This window comes from Rattus norvegicus, chromosome 4 (assembly GCF_036323735.1).
Source record: "Rattus norvegicus strain BN/NHsdMcwi chromosome 4, GRCr8, whole genome shotgun sequence".
Taxonomy (NCBI): Eukaryota; Metazoa; Chordata; class Mammalia; order Rodentia; family Muridae; genus Rattus; species Rattus norvegicus.
In genome coordinates, this window is record NC_086022.1 from 6772997 (window position 1) to 6789864 (window position 16868).

Sequence of the window (16868 nt, forward strand, 5' to 3'; positions counted from 1 at the left end):
CACATGGACATTGACATCTCTGCTATGCCGGTGCTCTGTGCTTTGTACCCTGAACAGGGATTTAAAATATTGACATTTATTCCATAACAACTCTGACTTCCAGAAATGGTGTGAACAATTGCTTATAAAAGAGAGTTTGACAGAGAAGTTGAGCTGGTGCCTAACTAGAGTCTTTATCCCTATTGACTAGTATACGTGGTACTGGAAGCTACTCTGTATGCTACCAGAGAAGACAGGTAACCAGCTCAACTATAAGCTCTTCTGATCGGCAGTGGTGACCTATCTGTATGATACGCTGGTGTAATAGTGGCACAAGCATTGTAGGGTAACCAGCCACTCTGATTGGACGTAAGGCCCACTCCAGGAATTGGAACCTATGCATAACACTGCTTAGATAGCCAGGAACCTGAGACTAGATAGGTCATGGGTCTAGGGGAAAATACTGTTGTCCTGTTAAAGGAACATAGCAATAAAATTACTCATATGTATATACGTGTGTGTGTGTGTGTGTGTGTGTGTGTGTGTGCACACTCTGTAATACACCATTGCTCAGCTACCATCAGATAGGTGGGTACTACTACAGAAACCCACAGCTGAACAATTTGTTAAGAGTGAGAGATTTTGGAATATTGAGTTCCGAATGGGACATCTTCGTCAAACCCTTCCTCTCAGGGCTCAGAGAACTATACAGAAGAGGAGGTAGAAATATTGTTAGATCCAGAAGAGATGGATGACTGCAAAGAAAATGTCTCCAGATGTAACAGACCTGATGCACATAAAATTTTAGAGACATGCACAGGATCTGCACAGGTTCAGGCCGGTGGGGAGGTGGGGGGGGGGGCTCCCAGAACTGAGAGGAGAAATGTAGACATGAACTCCCATCTCCGATGAAGCCATCTCCAACTTACAGACCACTTGCAAAGAAAAATTGGTCTTCTCCAGGGGAGTCTCATGGAGTATATTAACCACACTTAAGGGTAGGCCCCATGTCCTGTGGAAGATGGCCCAAAAAAAAGAAAAATGAACTCAGTGGTATTTTTTTGTAGACTTTTGGCCTCATATTGCTCTGTTTGATCACAGTTACTGGTCTCTTATATATTATGGTTTCTATTTTGATTTTTATGGGTTTTGTTTGTGTGTATGTTTCTTGTGTTCTTTTAAAAATTTCTGGCTTTTTGTTTGCCTGTTTTCTGATGGGAGATAAAAAGAAAGGAAAGAAAGTGTAGAATTGGGAGGGTAAGGGAATGAGGAGGATCTGGAGGAAATTGTAATTAGAATATATTATATAAAATTATTTTTAATAAAAAATATATTTTTGAAGAGAGTTCAGTGTCAAACTTACCATCTGCAACTTACAGTTGTGGAGAGTTATGTACACATTCCCTAAGATGTTACTTATTGATTAGGGTCAAAAAAAAAAAAAAAAGAGCAGTATTGGTGTATTCCTTCTACACCTCTCTGCATTGACATAAGACATTAATTAGTCTAACTGTGGAAGGAAAAATGTAGCTCTAGTCTTGAAATAGTATTTTAGCAAGATGAAGATTTGGATGAAGGGGTGTGGAACCGTGAAGAAATGGTAAGCTCATGTCGTTCTGAGTTTCACCATGAACAGAATGCTGTACAGAAAAGCAGGCTGTAGGCTCAGCTTACTTACACTGATGTTACAGTGAAAACTCTGACTCAGTAGGAGTATTACAAGGGAGAAAATAAGCACTAGAATACAGTGAATTGGGGAAGAACTATCAAAAGTCCATGTAGATGAGGAAAGAAGGAAAAGAAGAAATCAAGGTAAATAAACAGTCCACATGTTTGCCCTGCAAGAGGGAAAACCATAGTCCTTACACACCAGTCTAGTGTGTGGGAGGCACACTTTAGTCCCTTGATGTCACTATTGAGCTGCTGGAAAACCACATGGTGGCTTGCTCTGTCTGTTTCCTAACTTCCAATTATGTGAAACTACTTCCTTATTTTTAAGCTGCTCTGAGTTTGAGACTTATGGAAGGCATCCTGATAGGTATGTGCCATCCGTGGGTGAGAGCAGAGTCGTAGACTCAGGTACGTGGCATCCCATGGGTGAGAACAGAGAGTCATAGACCCAGGAGGTCAGAAAATCCCAAGGGAAAAACTACAACAATAACTTGGAATTTAGCAGACAAGAAAATGTTGGAATTAGCCATTTAAACAGAAAAAAAGGAGTCTATTTTTAAATCATCTATGCTTGATTTATACTTTAGAATTCCCCAAACTCACAAAGGGTCACCACCAGATAAGGTGGCATAAGCTAAGAAAGGGAGGGCCTGTTAAAAAGCTGTCATGAAATGGCTTAATTACTACATTCTTTGCCTCCATCTAAGGTACCAGGCACTTGCCTCTTGATCATCTTAGAAGAAGACTAAAAATTACTTTCTAGGTAAAACAGACGGTCTCTGGCCTGCTAGGGTAGGAGTGCTTGCAGACAAAAATGTAGATTCCGTCCTCCCATCTGCATAGCTGAACTTTAATTTGAGAAGTAAGTTAGGGTTTCTCTCAGAAATGTACCCAGCCTAAGAGAGCTCTGCAGCTCTAGCAATAGGGAATCACTGGATTGTTAGGGGTGAAGCTCATCTTGTCAAGATCCTCCAGAAGTCTGAAGTTCAAATTAGCATTTATTTCTCATGGCTTCATTCTTTTTTTTTTTTTTAAAGATTTATTCTTTATTATATATGAGTACACTGTAGCTGTCTTCAGACACACCAGAAGAGGGCATCAGATCTCTTTACAGATGGTTGTGAACCACTATGTGGTTGCTGGGATTTGAACTCAGGACCTCTGGAAGAGCAGTCGGGGCTCTGAACCACTGAGCCACCTCTCCAGCCCATGGCTTCATTCTTAAAGCACAAGAACACAATCAAAACTATGGTGACTGAGGAGATTCCCATGTGAACACAAGCAGATGTGAGCATGTGGATGCGGGGTACGTGGAAGAACAGCTGAAGAGGAACCACTCCTCATGCCCCGTGGAGACAAGAAGGCCACTTTCATGAGAAAGGCCAAGGCTCCATTATCTGAGACATTCAGTTAGCAGAAGGAGTTCTTTTTTTTTTTTTTTTTATTAACTTGAGTATTTCTTATATACATTTTGAGTGTTATTCCCTTTCCCGGTTTCCGGGCAAACATCCCCCTCCCTCCTCCCCTTTCTTATCGGTGTTCCCCTCTCCATCCTCCCCCCATTACCGCCCTCCCCCAAACAGTCATGTTCACTGGGGGTTCAGTCTTAGCAGGACCCAGGGCTTCCCCTTTCTCTGGTGCTCTTACTAGGATATTCATTGCTACCTATGAGGTCAGAGTCCAGGGTCAGTCGATGTATATAGTCTTTGGGTAGTGGCTTAGTCCCTGGAAGCTCTGGTTGCTTGGCATTGTTGTACATATGGGGTCTCGAGCCCCTTCAAGCTCTTCCAGTTCTTTCTCTGATTCCTTCAACGGGGGTCCTATTCTCAATTCAGTGGTTTGCTGCTGGCATACGCCTCTGTGTTTGCTGTATTCTGGCTGTGTCTCTCGGGAGAGATCTACATCCAGCTCCTGTCTGCCTGCACTTCTTTGCTTCATCCATCTTGTCTAATTGGGTGGCTGTATATGCATGGGCCACATGTGGGGCAGGCTCTGAATGGGTATTCCTTCTGTGTCTGTTTTAATCTTTGCCTCTCTATTCCCTGTCAAGGGTATTCTTGTTCCCCTTTTAAAGAAGGAGTGAAGCATTCACATTTTGATCATCCGTCTTGAGTTTCATTTGTTCTAGGCATCTAGGGTAATTCAAGCATTTGGGCTAATAGCCACTTATCAATGAGTGCATACCATGTGTGTTTTTCTGTGATTGGGTTAGCTCACTCAGGATGATATTTTCCAGTTCCAACCATTTGCCTACGAATTTCATAAAGGCATTGTTTTTGATAGCTGAGTAATATTCCATTGTGTAGATGTACCACATTTTCTGTATCCATTCCTCTGTTGAAGGGCATCTGGGTTCTTTCCAGCTTCTGGCTATTATAAATAAGGCTGCTATGAACATAGTGGAGCACGTGTCTTTTTTATATGTTGGGGCATCTTTTGGGTATATGCCCAAGAGAGGTATAGCTGGGTCCTCAGGTAGTTCAATGTCCAATTTTCTGAGGAACCTCCAGACTAATTTCCAGAATGGTTGTACCAGTCTGCAATCCCACCAACAATGGAGGAGTGTTCCTCTTTCTCCGCATCCTCGCCAGCATCTGTTGTCACCTGAGTTTTTAATCTTAAATTGCTCACTTTTCAACTAGGGAGTCAGGCTCACTTGCTTATCACCGGTGGATTCTTAACTGGTAGAGACTAAATGTGACATAGATTTACTTAGATGACAGTTTCAGTGAACACATGCACATTCGTGGCAAGTAAAACCCAAAAAGGAATGAAAATGTAAAAGTTCTCAAAACATATTTAAGAAAATCATCATTGTGAAATGATAAAGCGTATGTTGTACATTACTTATACATAAGCATGTTAGAGATATAATAAGGGCAACTCTCAGCAGCCAAATACACATTCATAATGAAACTGTCCCTTAACAATGGAGGAGTCCCAACCTGACACATTTGTGTCTGGGAGTTTGAATTTATCTGTTTCAGAATTTTATAGATCAAGCAGAAAGAAGAGGAAGGTACTGTACATAGGCCATTGCAGAAGCAAGCGGAAAGAGGGAATGAGGAAGTCCACATGAGAAATAAGGATGTGGTCTGTTGCATTTAGGAAAATGTACATTTAAGTGGCCCACTACGTTGGCAAAAATTCACCAGTTGGCCACACCCAGTACTAATGATGAGCTCTAAGTAGGAGTTTTCAAAAGCTATTGATAGTAGTCAGACTTACTATAATAATTTCAGTTATTGTGGTACATAAGAACATTTGGGGAATGTAAAAACTTTAAAAAGTTCCTAAACCTGTAGTGGCCCACTCTTCTCAAGGTTGGAAACATGTTTCACAGAGACAGGAGCAAGTGAGCTGGGTATGTTAATGCTCACTAGAACACTGACAAATGAGATAGCAGTGCTGAGTGAGGTGGTAGCAGTTAGATTGCAGTTTGCACACTCCGCTCGCTCGTAGGACATGTTTATTGACAGGTAACAGCAGGCAGCTAATGTGTCTGGCTTGATATTTGTAAAGAATTTGCCTGAGAGAGAAAACCCATATTTGAAACAGAAGTTAAATATGAATGTGAAGAAAGCTGCAGAAGCACCAGCCACACCCATGATAATTGTCATCTTAGGGAGGCAGATTGGAGTTGAAGGTCTTGACTCCTTGTAATCGGTATGGTAAACATGTGAGAAAAAGAGTAATATAACAGAGCAAGTTTGGGAAGACATTGTCCTGAGAAACATGGATGCTCTAGAGCAGTGGTCCTCAACCTTCCTATGCGACCCTTTAATACACTTCCTCATGCTGTGGTGACCCCAACCACTTCATAACTGTAATTTAGCTACTGTTATGAACCATAATGTAAATATCTGATATACCAGATACCTGATATATGAGACCCCTGTGAAAGAGTCATTTAACCTCAAGTAGGGGTGTGACCCACAGGTTGAGAACCGCTGATCTAAGTAGTAAGTCTTTAACATGACTCACAACAGTATCTATTCCTCCTGTCTCTCCATGAGTAAGTACCAAATGTTTTGTATTGTAGCTAGTGCTCTACCTGTTCTCCAACCTGTCTACTGCTGCCCTTAAGAATGCTTTTGCTTTAATAGGGCTGTCTTCATCGGCGGAATATAATGTAATGGAATTGGAGCAAGAACTTGAGAATGTAAAGACCCTTAAGACAAAATTAGGTACTGTATTTTTTTCTTGGTTTATTTGTTGCTTTTAGTTATTAAGATTGTAAAATAGTCTTAAAATATTTGAAACTTTATGAAAACTTTGTGTTAAAAACTTACTGTGTTCAGAGTCATTGATTAGTCTTTCTTTTGGGAGAGGGTAAGTATATATTTTCTAAAATTACATTTAAGGCTTATTTTTTATGTGTATGAATATTTTGCTGGACTGTCTGTGTGTTCCCTAGAACTGGAGTTACCAGTGGTTGTGAACCACCTTGTGGGATGTGGGGAATGAACCTGGGTCTTGTGCAGGAGGAGCAAATGCTCTAAGCCCCTGAAGTTACTTTTCAAATATACCAGTATTCAAAATGATGTGCTTTTGTCTCTTGACTGGAGTAGATTTTTTTCCTGTGTGTGGGTGCACACATGCCACATACACAGTGGGTGTGGAGGTCAGAGAACAACCTGCAGGACAAGGTTTTTTCCTTACATCGTATGGGCTTCCAGGATTGGACACAAGTTGTCAGGCTGGTGGCAGGAGCCCTTAGTCACACTGAGTCGTCTTGTTAGCCTCACTTGTATTGTTTTTGAGAAATAATAGGTAAATGACTCCTCTTCCAACATGATTTTAAAAAATATGCTTTTAAGATTTTTTTAAATCACTGATAAAAGGTAGTTCGATTATGACATGCCTTCATGGTCATTAGTTCATCGAGTTTCATGGATGTAGGAATTTATACTTTTCGTATATCTTGGAGAGATTTTGCTGTTAATTTCTTCAAATATTTTATTTTCCACTTTTCAGAGATTCCAATTATTTGCAGATTGGCTGTAGCCCAGGGCTGACTCTGTTTTATATTCCTTTCTCTCTGTGTTTGGCTTTGGATTTCTGTTGCTATGTTTTTCTCATTTCAACCTTTTTTCTGTAGGTCTGATCTCTTACCCAACTGCTGTATTTTGTTCTCAGAGGCTGGGTGTTCAGTTTTACTTGGGCCTTTTATCATCATGCTGCTAATTGACATTGTTAAATCTGTTTCTTCTGCCTCTGCAGGGATAAAAAGTAACAGTTATGAGAGTACTTTGAATGTGTGCATATTTGTGTTTGTGTGTGTGTGTGTGTGTGTGTGTGTGTGTGTGTGTGTGTTTTCACATGCGTGTATGCCAGAGGTTAATGGCAGGTTTACTTTCCACTTTTTTTTTTGAGGATTTTTGTTTGTTCAATTGAAGCGCACTGATTTGACCACACTGCTTAGCCAGCAGTCCCCAGAGATGTTTCTACCTCCACCTTCCCAGCCCTGGGATTCCATGCATATGCCATTACACCAGACTTTCTCATGGGGACTCTGGTAATCAAACTCAGGTTTTCATGCTTGCACAGCCAGTATTTTACCAACCGAGCCATTTCTATACTCCTCTGAGAGCTGTGTTTGTTGGCTGTCTAGTGTCAGTGTGATGCAAGCTAGAACAGAGCTTCTCAACTTATCTGTACAGTTCCTCATGTTGTAACGACCCCAACCATAAAATTATTTTTGTTTTACTTCATAACTGAGGTTGGTACTATTATGAATCATAATGTAAATATCTACATTTTTAGGAGACCCCAGTGAAAGGGTCGTTTAAGCCCAAAGTGGTTAACCACTACAGGTTGAGAACCACTGAGGTAGAGTCATTTGGAAAAAGAGAACCTCAATTAAAAAATGCTCTCATTAAATTGGGCCATTTTTTTAAATTAATAATTGATGTGGGAGGGCTCAGCCCATTTTGAGTGGAACGCCCTTGGGGAGATGGCCCTGAGTTGTATGAGCAATCAGACTGAACAAGCCATGAGGAGCAAGCTAGTGAGCTACATTCCTCTGTGGCCTCCACATCATTTCCTGCCTCCACACCCTGTCTCGTTACTGTCCTGACTTCTCTTTATGACAATGGACTACAATTATAAGCTGAAATGAATCCCCTTTCTCCCCAGGTTACTTTTGGTCAAGGTATTGTCTATCACAGCATTCCTAATGAAGACAAGAGCACTTCTAGTATCTTTGCCTCTGAATTCTGACATCTTTGTTGGCTCCTGATAAATTTTAAATGATTGGTTTTGTTTTATAGTATCGTGTTTATTGTGTGCTTCTTTGCATGCTTGGCAATTTTTGATGGGAAAATAGGCATTTTGAGATTCCAAGTTTTTTTGCCTTCTCTGGGAGGAAGAAACTTTGGTTTGGAATGCTGATAACGGACTCAGTTACCTAGAATCTCAGTAGGTTGGATCAGAGTGCTGGTGCTCCAGGACACCTGCACCACCATGTGGCATTTGTCCTTGTGGCCCCTGCAGCTGTGGGCACTATTCCCTCATGCTTGTCTGCAGCAATGGGTTGTTACGGGTTTGAGGTGATCCTTGGCAGATTTTAGTGTCCTTTCTTTGTCCTGAAGTCTCATCTCTGAAGACTTACAAGTTTGTTTTCTCAAACTCACATTTCATGTTTTCAGGGTAGGAATGAGCTGGTCTTCTCTTGGTTCCTTCTCTCAGCAGCATGTTCTGGAAACTCTCAAGATGGCAAGCTGGGTCATTTAGGTTCGTATTGTTCTCTATCCCCAAAGGCCATTGTATTTCCCATGACCAGAAGTCCAGGATCCTGAGCTGTGTGTGTGTGTGTGTGTGTGTGTGTGCGCACACACACAGGTGCATATGCCTGCTTGCCTGTCCTTTTCTTTTTTCTTTCTTTTGTGGCTGTGGCTTGATAATTTCGTTATTGAAAAATTGTTGGTCATTATCTTACCAATTTTTATCTGTCCTATTTTCTTTGATTCCTTCAGATTCCAGTTAAACACACTTTCCCCATTCTTATGTCACCTTTCTGTGCCCTAGCCTCTCATGCAGTCTTCTAGTTTGTTTCCCACTTTAATATCTCCCAGCTGTGCCATAACTGTTGTTCAAGCTTTTTGTTGAATTATTTTAGTTACAGTAACTCTCAGCTCTGGGATATCATGTGGCTGTTTTCAGTGGTTCAGATTTCTTTGTCAGTTTGTTTTTTTGTCATTTATTTAGTTGACTGTCAATCAAGGCCTCTTTCTACTAAGTCTGTATGTGTACCAAGTGAGGGTCTGTTTCTGTTGTCTCTTTCTTCTTTGCCTCCTGGTAATATATGACTTCTAGATATTTCTTACAAAACCGTAGAAACTGTACATTTTCTTCTTTTGGGTAGACTCTTATAGTGGCCATGTCTATCTGTCTGTCTGTATTCCTAGGGTGTTGGTCCTGATGTGTTTTGCCTGCTTCCTAGTGAATTCTTAATTGGTCTGGAGCATTGCTGAGCTCCAGGCCTCTCACTACATCTCCATTCCTTTCTGTAGCTTTTCTATTACTGAGGTCTTAAGGAGGAAGAAATCAACATAGCAACCTACTTCTTTATTTCTTATTTCTGAGATTTTTGCCCTCTCAATTTCTAGCTGCTTCTGTAGCTCCAAGCTCCTTGGTTTATCTACTTGCTTCTATTGGGTTTTCTGAGAATTTCACTTCAGCATTGCTGCTTTAGCCTCTTGTACAAAAATAAAGGGAAAACATCCTCTCTCTCTCTCTCTCTCTCTCTCTCTCTCTCTCTCTCTGTGTGTGTGTGTGTGAGCGTGAGCAGGTGCACGTGCATGGGTTTGCATGTGCATAACTCTTTGACAGTATGTGTGCCACGTGTGTGCAGGTGCCCTCAGAACCCTAGGAACTGGAGTTACAGGTAGTTGTGAGCCACACAATGTGGGTGCTAGCAACCAAATCCAGGTCCTCTAGATGAGGAGTGGGTGCTCTTACTGTGGAGTCACTCCAGGCCCTTGCCATTGTCTCTTCACTTCCACTTGATTTCTCAGACTTTTGGGCCCATGCCAACTCCAGACTGAAAATACATTGCCGGGAAAGGGTGCTCACAGGAAGGATTCACCTTCATCACATCACACAATGTCAGCCTTTCTTTACCTTCTTGCTTTCCTTATCTTGTTGCTCTAACACATTTGGAGACTGTTTCGAAGTTTAATTTTTCTTCCCCGATGTTCATAGCACAAGGAGGGTGTGGTACAAAGTAGTTTGTTTCAGCTAGAAGGTAAAGTTCCTTATAGTCTTTGGAAAACAAAGTGTTCATTCAGCCTTGGGACCTGAAAATAGGAGGAATTATTATTCATACTTCTTTACCCACTCAAATACCTGCCCACATTAGTAAATACATGTGTATCGAGTGCACATATTCTTATCCTAAAAGTGAGCTACTCATTAATGATATATTTCTTTAAAAGCAAAGTTGTCTTTACTAAGCTGAAATTTAAGCCTCATGGGATTGAGCTTTTCATGTAGTAAGCTGGTTTTAAATGGATTTTTATAGTTTGTAGAAGATAATTAAAAACAGTTAATCGTACAATTTACATTTTTCAGAAAGCAAAAACTCATGTTTGCTGGTTGAAATATAATGAGGTGTATGAAAACATGAACCTGGAAATAAGTTTTGGAAATTGCTGAAATTTTTATTTTATTTTGTTTTCTTTCTAATAGAGAGGCGGAAAAAAGCTTCAGCATGGGAGAGAAATTTGGTGTATCCTGCTGTTATGGTTCTCCTCCTTATTGAAACAGTAAGAAGCAATTGCGAGCTTGAGTAAAGTGTATCGTCTTCTGTGTTTCCCTTAGCCAAGCCATTCCCAGGAAAATTTGTTTCTGTTAACAGAATCAAAATCAGTCTGTATTACAGTTTGTAAAAATGCAGCAGAGCAGAAGTGGAAACGAATGACAGTTAGATAAGTCGTCAGAAGTTGTCCAGCTTTAGCTTCTGCATGCATCAGGGATTTCAGGTTTTGCCCGAGGAGAATTAAAAAAACAGAAAGCATGGCTGCTGCTTCCGAATCTTTAGGAGTGGCGTTCCTGTCTAAGATGAGCTATGGTTTGTGAAGCTGTGGGTCTCTCACTGCGACGTCGACATAGGAAACACTTCCATATTGTTATCTTCTGTCATGAGCCTTGAAATTATAATTTACAGAAGGTTTGGGATTGTCTTAGAGTTCTTATGTATACTATATAGAGTATATACTCATTACAGGACTGACCCCATTCTGAAAGACACATGTTCTATGTATTGTCAAAAGTCGTGTTTGAAACTGAGACCTGACAGTAGTACCCTTTCTGTTGCAGTCCATTTCAGTCCTCCTGGTGGCGTGTAATATTCTTTGCCTGCTGGTTGATGAGACTGCAATGCCAAAGGGAACAAGGGTAAAGTTAAATGCATTCCAAAGTCTTTCTAGATGTGTCAGAATGTTTTGTGTAAGCTCATGGAAACATCTTTCTGGTTGTAAACATTTTAGGCCATGTGAACTTCTCTGAATAAAGTTTGCACGAACATGTTCATATCTTATGTATATGATATGTATGTATGTACTTTTGTTTCTAGGGTGTTTCTTTCAAGTATCTGGGTTATTTATAGACGTCTGTGTCAGACTTGACGTTGAGTTTTACTGAATTATTTACTTGTAATTCTTTAAAGAAAATGCTTTCTCTAAAATAGTGATGTATAAAGGGTAGATCAGCTAGACTCCATCAACTTATTACATGTTGGAAAAGTAGAGGGATTGTGTGTCAGAAGTATCACACGTCTTCTGAAATGCACTTCAACTGTGTGGCTATTGGAGGGGCATCTAGATGAACTTGTTTCATGAGTTAACTTTATCTGGTTTAAAGATTGATGATGCCACCAGTCATGGTGGTATATGCATACAATCCCAGCACCTAAGGGACTGAGTGTCATGAGTTTGAGTTCAAGATCAGCCTGGGCTACATGCTGACACTGTCTCAAAAGTAATCCCAAGCAAAAGAAGTTGAGGATTTTATTAGAGTCTGGTGGTTACCCCGTTTTAACTACACCTTTTATTAGGAAGATGTTTATCACTAAATACTTGTACTTGACACACAGTCTTTTGTCTTTTGCAATGCCTTGCCTCAGCTTCCTAAGTACATGCACACACTCATGTTTTGGGACAAGATTACATGTCACTCAGCCTGGCCTGAGATTCCTTATGGAGCCAAGGATGACCTTGGACTTCTGACCCTTCTGCTTTTACCTCCTAAGGACTGGAAATACAGGTGTGGGCCGTCAGACCTAGCTACTTTTGAATATGTAAAGTGGGTATTTGATTTACCTTTTGAAATTCACTTTATTTTTCTAAGTCAGCAGTTTTCCAATCCTCATAGTGGTGACATTAAAACCCTCCTGACTTACTCTGTCATGTTTCTCTTTAAGGCATATGTTGTCATTCTATGTCTTAATTCCTTTCTACTTGAGATGAAGATAACCTGCTTTGAATTTCTTCGGCCATTTTTGTCTTTCATAAGCAGCAGCATGTGTGAGAGCTCCTCTACCTTTATCACCTTGTTTCCCCCAGCTCTCACTGGAGGCCTTGTGCACAGGATGCTTCTCCTTGCAGTCCTGGCTTTGCCTTTTCCTTTTACTGTAATCCCAAAGGGGGAAGCTGCCTCTGTGACTCATGCTTGCTCTCACTCCACTGTAGTGTCGTAGAAGAGCAGGGTGCATTTTGTAGCATCCCCTTACTGCACAGTACCGTGACCTGTACTTCCAGGCCCCATGCATGCTTGTGTAAATGTCTGAGTGCTTTTAATCTTCCTGTCATTGCTTTTGAGACAGTGAATATTCCAGAACTTTTTTTTTTTTTGTCTTGCCAGTATACCTTTGTAGGGGAGGAAAGTAGGATCTTTTTGTTACCCAGCACAGGGTTCATAACAGAGGCCCTAGTAGCAAAAGACAGATTAATGAGAGAAAAGTGGATGAAATGATTTACTATAAAATTTATGAAAGCTGAGCTTCCATTTGTTGAGTAGAGTGGTGGGCATGTTGGACTATGATGGTATGGTGCACTCTTGAACACTCTGACCCACTGCATCTGGGTCCTGCCTATTATAGGGAGAAGGAGGCACAGCCCCTTAAAGGTTGGTCCCAAGACCTCAGTTTATTTATGTATGGAATTCCATGGGTTATTCTTACTCCTTTATCTCCACTATAATGTGTGTGATATTAGCTATTGTTTTCCATTGTATTTTGCTTTATCTCTGCTGTTGTAATTTAAGACAACCAGGGGAATGGTGTTGTGTATTTAGAGATTATCCTTTAATCTCTAGCAGTAAGCTTTGAAAATATTGTTCCTACTTTAGTGGACTGATGTTTGCTGTCAGTTATCAGCATCTGAACATTATTTGTTCTGTTTTGCATAAGTAAATATAGGTCTTGAGATTAGGATAATATTTATAAAAATATCTGTTACTTTTTATTTTGTTAAAATTACTTTTAAAAAATAAGTGTTATCAGTCATACATTTGTAGCTGAATTACCAAGAAAAATTTGGGAAAAGGAAATTGGATATACATTGCTTTATAAATATATCTTAAATTTGGCAAGCTCTAGAGTATAATCTTTATATTTTGCTTCTGCATTGGTTATATATTACTGTATTTAAAAAACAAAAACAAAAAAGCCTCCCCAGAGAGCAGCACCTCACCTGGGCAGCACAGTAGAATTGGCTAGGTGGTAGGGGCATGTGTGAGCTGCCCCCCAGGGTATGATCTTGGGAGAGCTAGCCCTGCCGCTGGCCTGTGCAGCTTATGAGAGCTGGCCTGGAGGGCATGGGAGCATAAGAGCAAGTGAACTAGCCCTGCCCCATTGCCAGTTGCAGAACTCAGGAAAGTGGGCCCTGCCTCTTTCTTGGGCAGTGCTGAAGAGCTGTAAGCTGACCAACGTAGCTATCATCCAGGCCCAGATGCAGGGCTTTGATAGCCTACCCCAGCATCTATCCCATCTATGAACTGTTGGAATGCATGAAGGGGCTGGTCCAAAACTGCATGCTGTGAAATTCACAAATAATCAGTAAAAAGTTTTTAAAAAAGAAAGGAAAATGAAATATAAAAAAAGGAAAAAATAACTCCCAGAATATTCGAGGCGTTTTTCTCAGATAGCAGATTGTTCTATTTTACAGCAGTAATCATAATGATATCATTTTGGCAAATGACTTAAAAGTACATTTGAGGCAAACCAGGTTATTTTTGAACCTGTTAAAATTAATAACATTCTGTTGAGTTTATGAAGAAGTCAGTTAGGCTTTGGAGGGTTCATGCTGTCTTAAGTAAGGTGTTAAATGTTCCTAATTCAATTGTCTTGTGTAATGGCATCACTGGATTCTGAGGAGTGTCTTCCCTGCAGGGCCCTGGCATAGGAAGCGCCTCTCTCTCCACTTTTGGCTTTGTGGGAGCTGCACTTGAAATCATTCTGATTTTGTATCCTTTCTTCAGCCGAATGTTATGTCTGTTAACAAGTTTTCTGTCTAGTTTCTGGGACAGTAGTAATTTACTAAGACACTTGTCTGCAAAGAAAAACAAGCCAGTCTTCCATAAGCCTTAGTGGCTGTTTGTTTTGCTTTGCTTTTCCTATGGGTTTTAACTTTGGGTAGTATGCATTCTCTTGGAGAGTTTTTCCTTCATTCTCACAGCTATCTCATGGTATCTTCTGTTGTTGGTTTCTATAGCCTCAGAGTTTTTGGAAACTTTACACCCAAGAAGGATGACACAACCATGACAAAGGTAAGGTAAAGTCTTAGAAGCCACTGGCTTTTCTTTTGCTTCCAAGATAAGCAAGTGTTTTAGTTAGTAATCACCCTGAATAGCTCTTCTGGGCTGATGTGTATTTGTAAGTAGCAGATACACAAAGGAAGGTTTTCAGAATGCTGAGTGAGTGGGATAGGATGTGCTCTGTGTAATTTGGACTGCATCCATTCACTTGTAAATGCATAGAACTACTGCACTTGGTAACTAGCTGTGGAAGTCTCCTGAATGACCCCTTTTCTTCTTAAAGAAAACATATTGCTAATGAGTAACTTGGACTGTGCTAACTGTACTTTGGGAGCTTGTTTGAAATCTGAAGAGCTTAGTTGGTACAAGTAGTAGAGACAAAGTATTCAATTCTGAATAATTAAAGTGAGAAGGAAGAGATCTGTTCAGAGACAGTGTGATGTGAGGCTAATTTGATTTTATACAATGTGTCACTGACTCCAGGGCAATAAAGGCTGTTTCATTACATAATAAATGGATCTTTATAAAATAATCTCACAGGCTGCCTAAGGAGAATGGCTAAAAGCTGCTGCTGGCCTTTCCCATTTGTATTACATAGTCTATATTTACAGTCCGCAAGAGTGTGTGTGTGTGTGTGTGTGTGTGTGTGTGTACCTGCTCTATAATATATATTACTTGTATGGAATATCTATCCATCCACCCAGATGTATACTACTACAGGTTCCTTAAAGTCACTAAGTAGCCAGTATCTAATTGCGGCGATTATAAATACTAATTGTTTTTAGTGCCTCTCATTGGAGGAGACTGAGTAACTAGAAGATACATTGCACATGAATTACTTAGATTTAGATGTTTTTGTTTCTAGTGTTTTCAAATCCCAGAGTTGAAGCTTATAATGGTTGTTTAGGTCAGAGTAGATGTTATGTAAGATAAGATTTAGTCAGGAGTCCAAAGGTGTTCTTTTTTTTTTTTTTAAATTTCATAGGCAAAGCTTTCAAATTGCCAACCACATTAAAATAATATAAAATGTATACTATTTATGTATTCTATGAGTGTCTATTTGTTTGCACCTATACTCTGTTTTGTGGAATTCATAAATGTAACTTTAAATGGAAAGGCTCATTATGTTTAAATTCTACTCTGGTGATTAGTGTCTTTAAGAAGTTGCCAGGTGCTCCGAGTCTCTGTCCTGCACTGTCCTTCCAAGAGTGCTGTGAGGTGCTCTTGCCTGCTGCTGTTTCCCTGCACATCATGCTTTCCTTCTCTCCACAGATCATTGGGAATTGTGTGTCAATTTTAGTCTTGAGCTCTGCTTTGCCTGTGATGTCAAGAACACTGGGTAAGTTGGATTGAGAAATGCTCATTAAAAGTCAATGGTTTTACAGATAGCTTTATTACATCTCTTTAACTTTTGCTTTATAAATTCTTTATAAAAAATCACCTTTAAAACATAATATTATATTATCCTATACTTTATTTGTGTATAGGGCCATACCAGAGCCAGTGCTTTTCTTAAACAAAGACCATTTATTTTTTAAGCACTTAAACCATTCCTTTCCCAAACAATAAATAAGTCTTTTATTTCTTACCACATTTACAAGTTGGGCTTTTGAATCTTCTAATGAGGAAACTGTGACTTTTAAAAATCACTTTAGCACCTAGAAAATATTAAAACAATTTCTACATATGAATATATTTGCAAATGTATAGTTTAATGTGTGCTTTTAAAAACATAGAAATTTGTAAACTTTTTTTAAGCTGCTCTGTGCTCATGGAAATAGAGCTGAGCATGATGTGTGTAGTCCCTGAGAGCAGACACCAAGTCAAAGGACAGTTGTCAGTCCTGCGGTCTCCACTTGCCTGCCAATCATAGCGTCTCCTTAAATGACTGAAATACAGGCAGGCTTTACTGTGAAAGAGAATTCTACTTTGTTGCTGAAATAGTTGAGTCATAAGTCATTTGTCCTTTATAATGCACTGTTCTAGAATGTTCTTAGCTAAATATTATTTCAGGCAGATGTTTCTTTTAGGCAGTTCTATATAATTCTCAAGACTTAGGTTCTAACCTTGTAAATTAACGATGAGAAAATGACCAGGCAGAGTATCTCTGTGAACTCTGTCCCCGTCTCCATGGGCAGTGTAGACCAGGAGCTTGCTCTGCTCTGTGTGAACTCTGTCCCCGTCTCCAGTGGCAGTGTAGACCAGGAGCTTGCTCTGCTCTGTGTGAACTCTGTCCCCGTTTCCATGGGCAGTGTAGACCAGGAGCTTGCTCTGCTCTGTGTGAACTCTGTCCCCGTCTCCAGTGGCAGTGTAGACCAGGAGCTTGCTCTCTCTGACACTGCCTCCATTACCGACTCAAGGGTCATGCCATCAGTGTCGCAGCTGTGTCAGAAAGCGGGTGCTTTGCAGTAGTTTTGTATGCTTTAATAAACAGTAGAATTAAAGTATAAGTCTAAAACCTC

The 16868-nt window shown here is 40.2% G+C and overlaps 1 protein-coding gene across 5 annotated transcripts in view; it reads left to right on the forward strand.

Moving 5' to 3' along the window:
• Positions 1-16868, forward strand: part of Lmbr1 (limb development membrane protein 1) — a 170702-nt gene that overhangs the window by 123173 nt on the left and 30661 nt on the right. For 3 of the 5 annotated variants that reach the window (XM_063286221.1, NM_001191858.2, XM_039107740.2), the window contains 6 exons: positions 5757-5837; positions 10342-10418; positions 10972-11049; positions 14042-14115; positions 14328-14418; positions 15679-15745. In XM_063286221.1, coding sequence (XP_063142291.1) covers positions 5757-5837; positions 10342-10418; positions 10972-11049; positions 14042-14115; positions 14328-14418; positions 15679-15745 — 468 coding nt within the window. Of the gene's footprint in view, positions 1-5756; positions 5838-8300; positions 8386-10341; positions 10419-10971; positions 11050-14041; positions 14116-14327; positions 14419-15678; positions 15746-16868 lie in introns of those variants that run through there. The other 2 variants (XR_010065654.1, XR_010065655.1) reach the window with 2 other exon arrangements.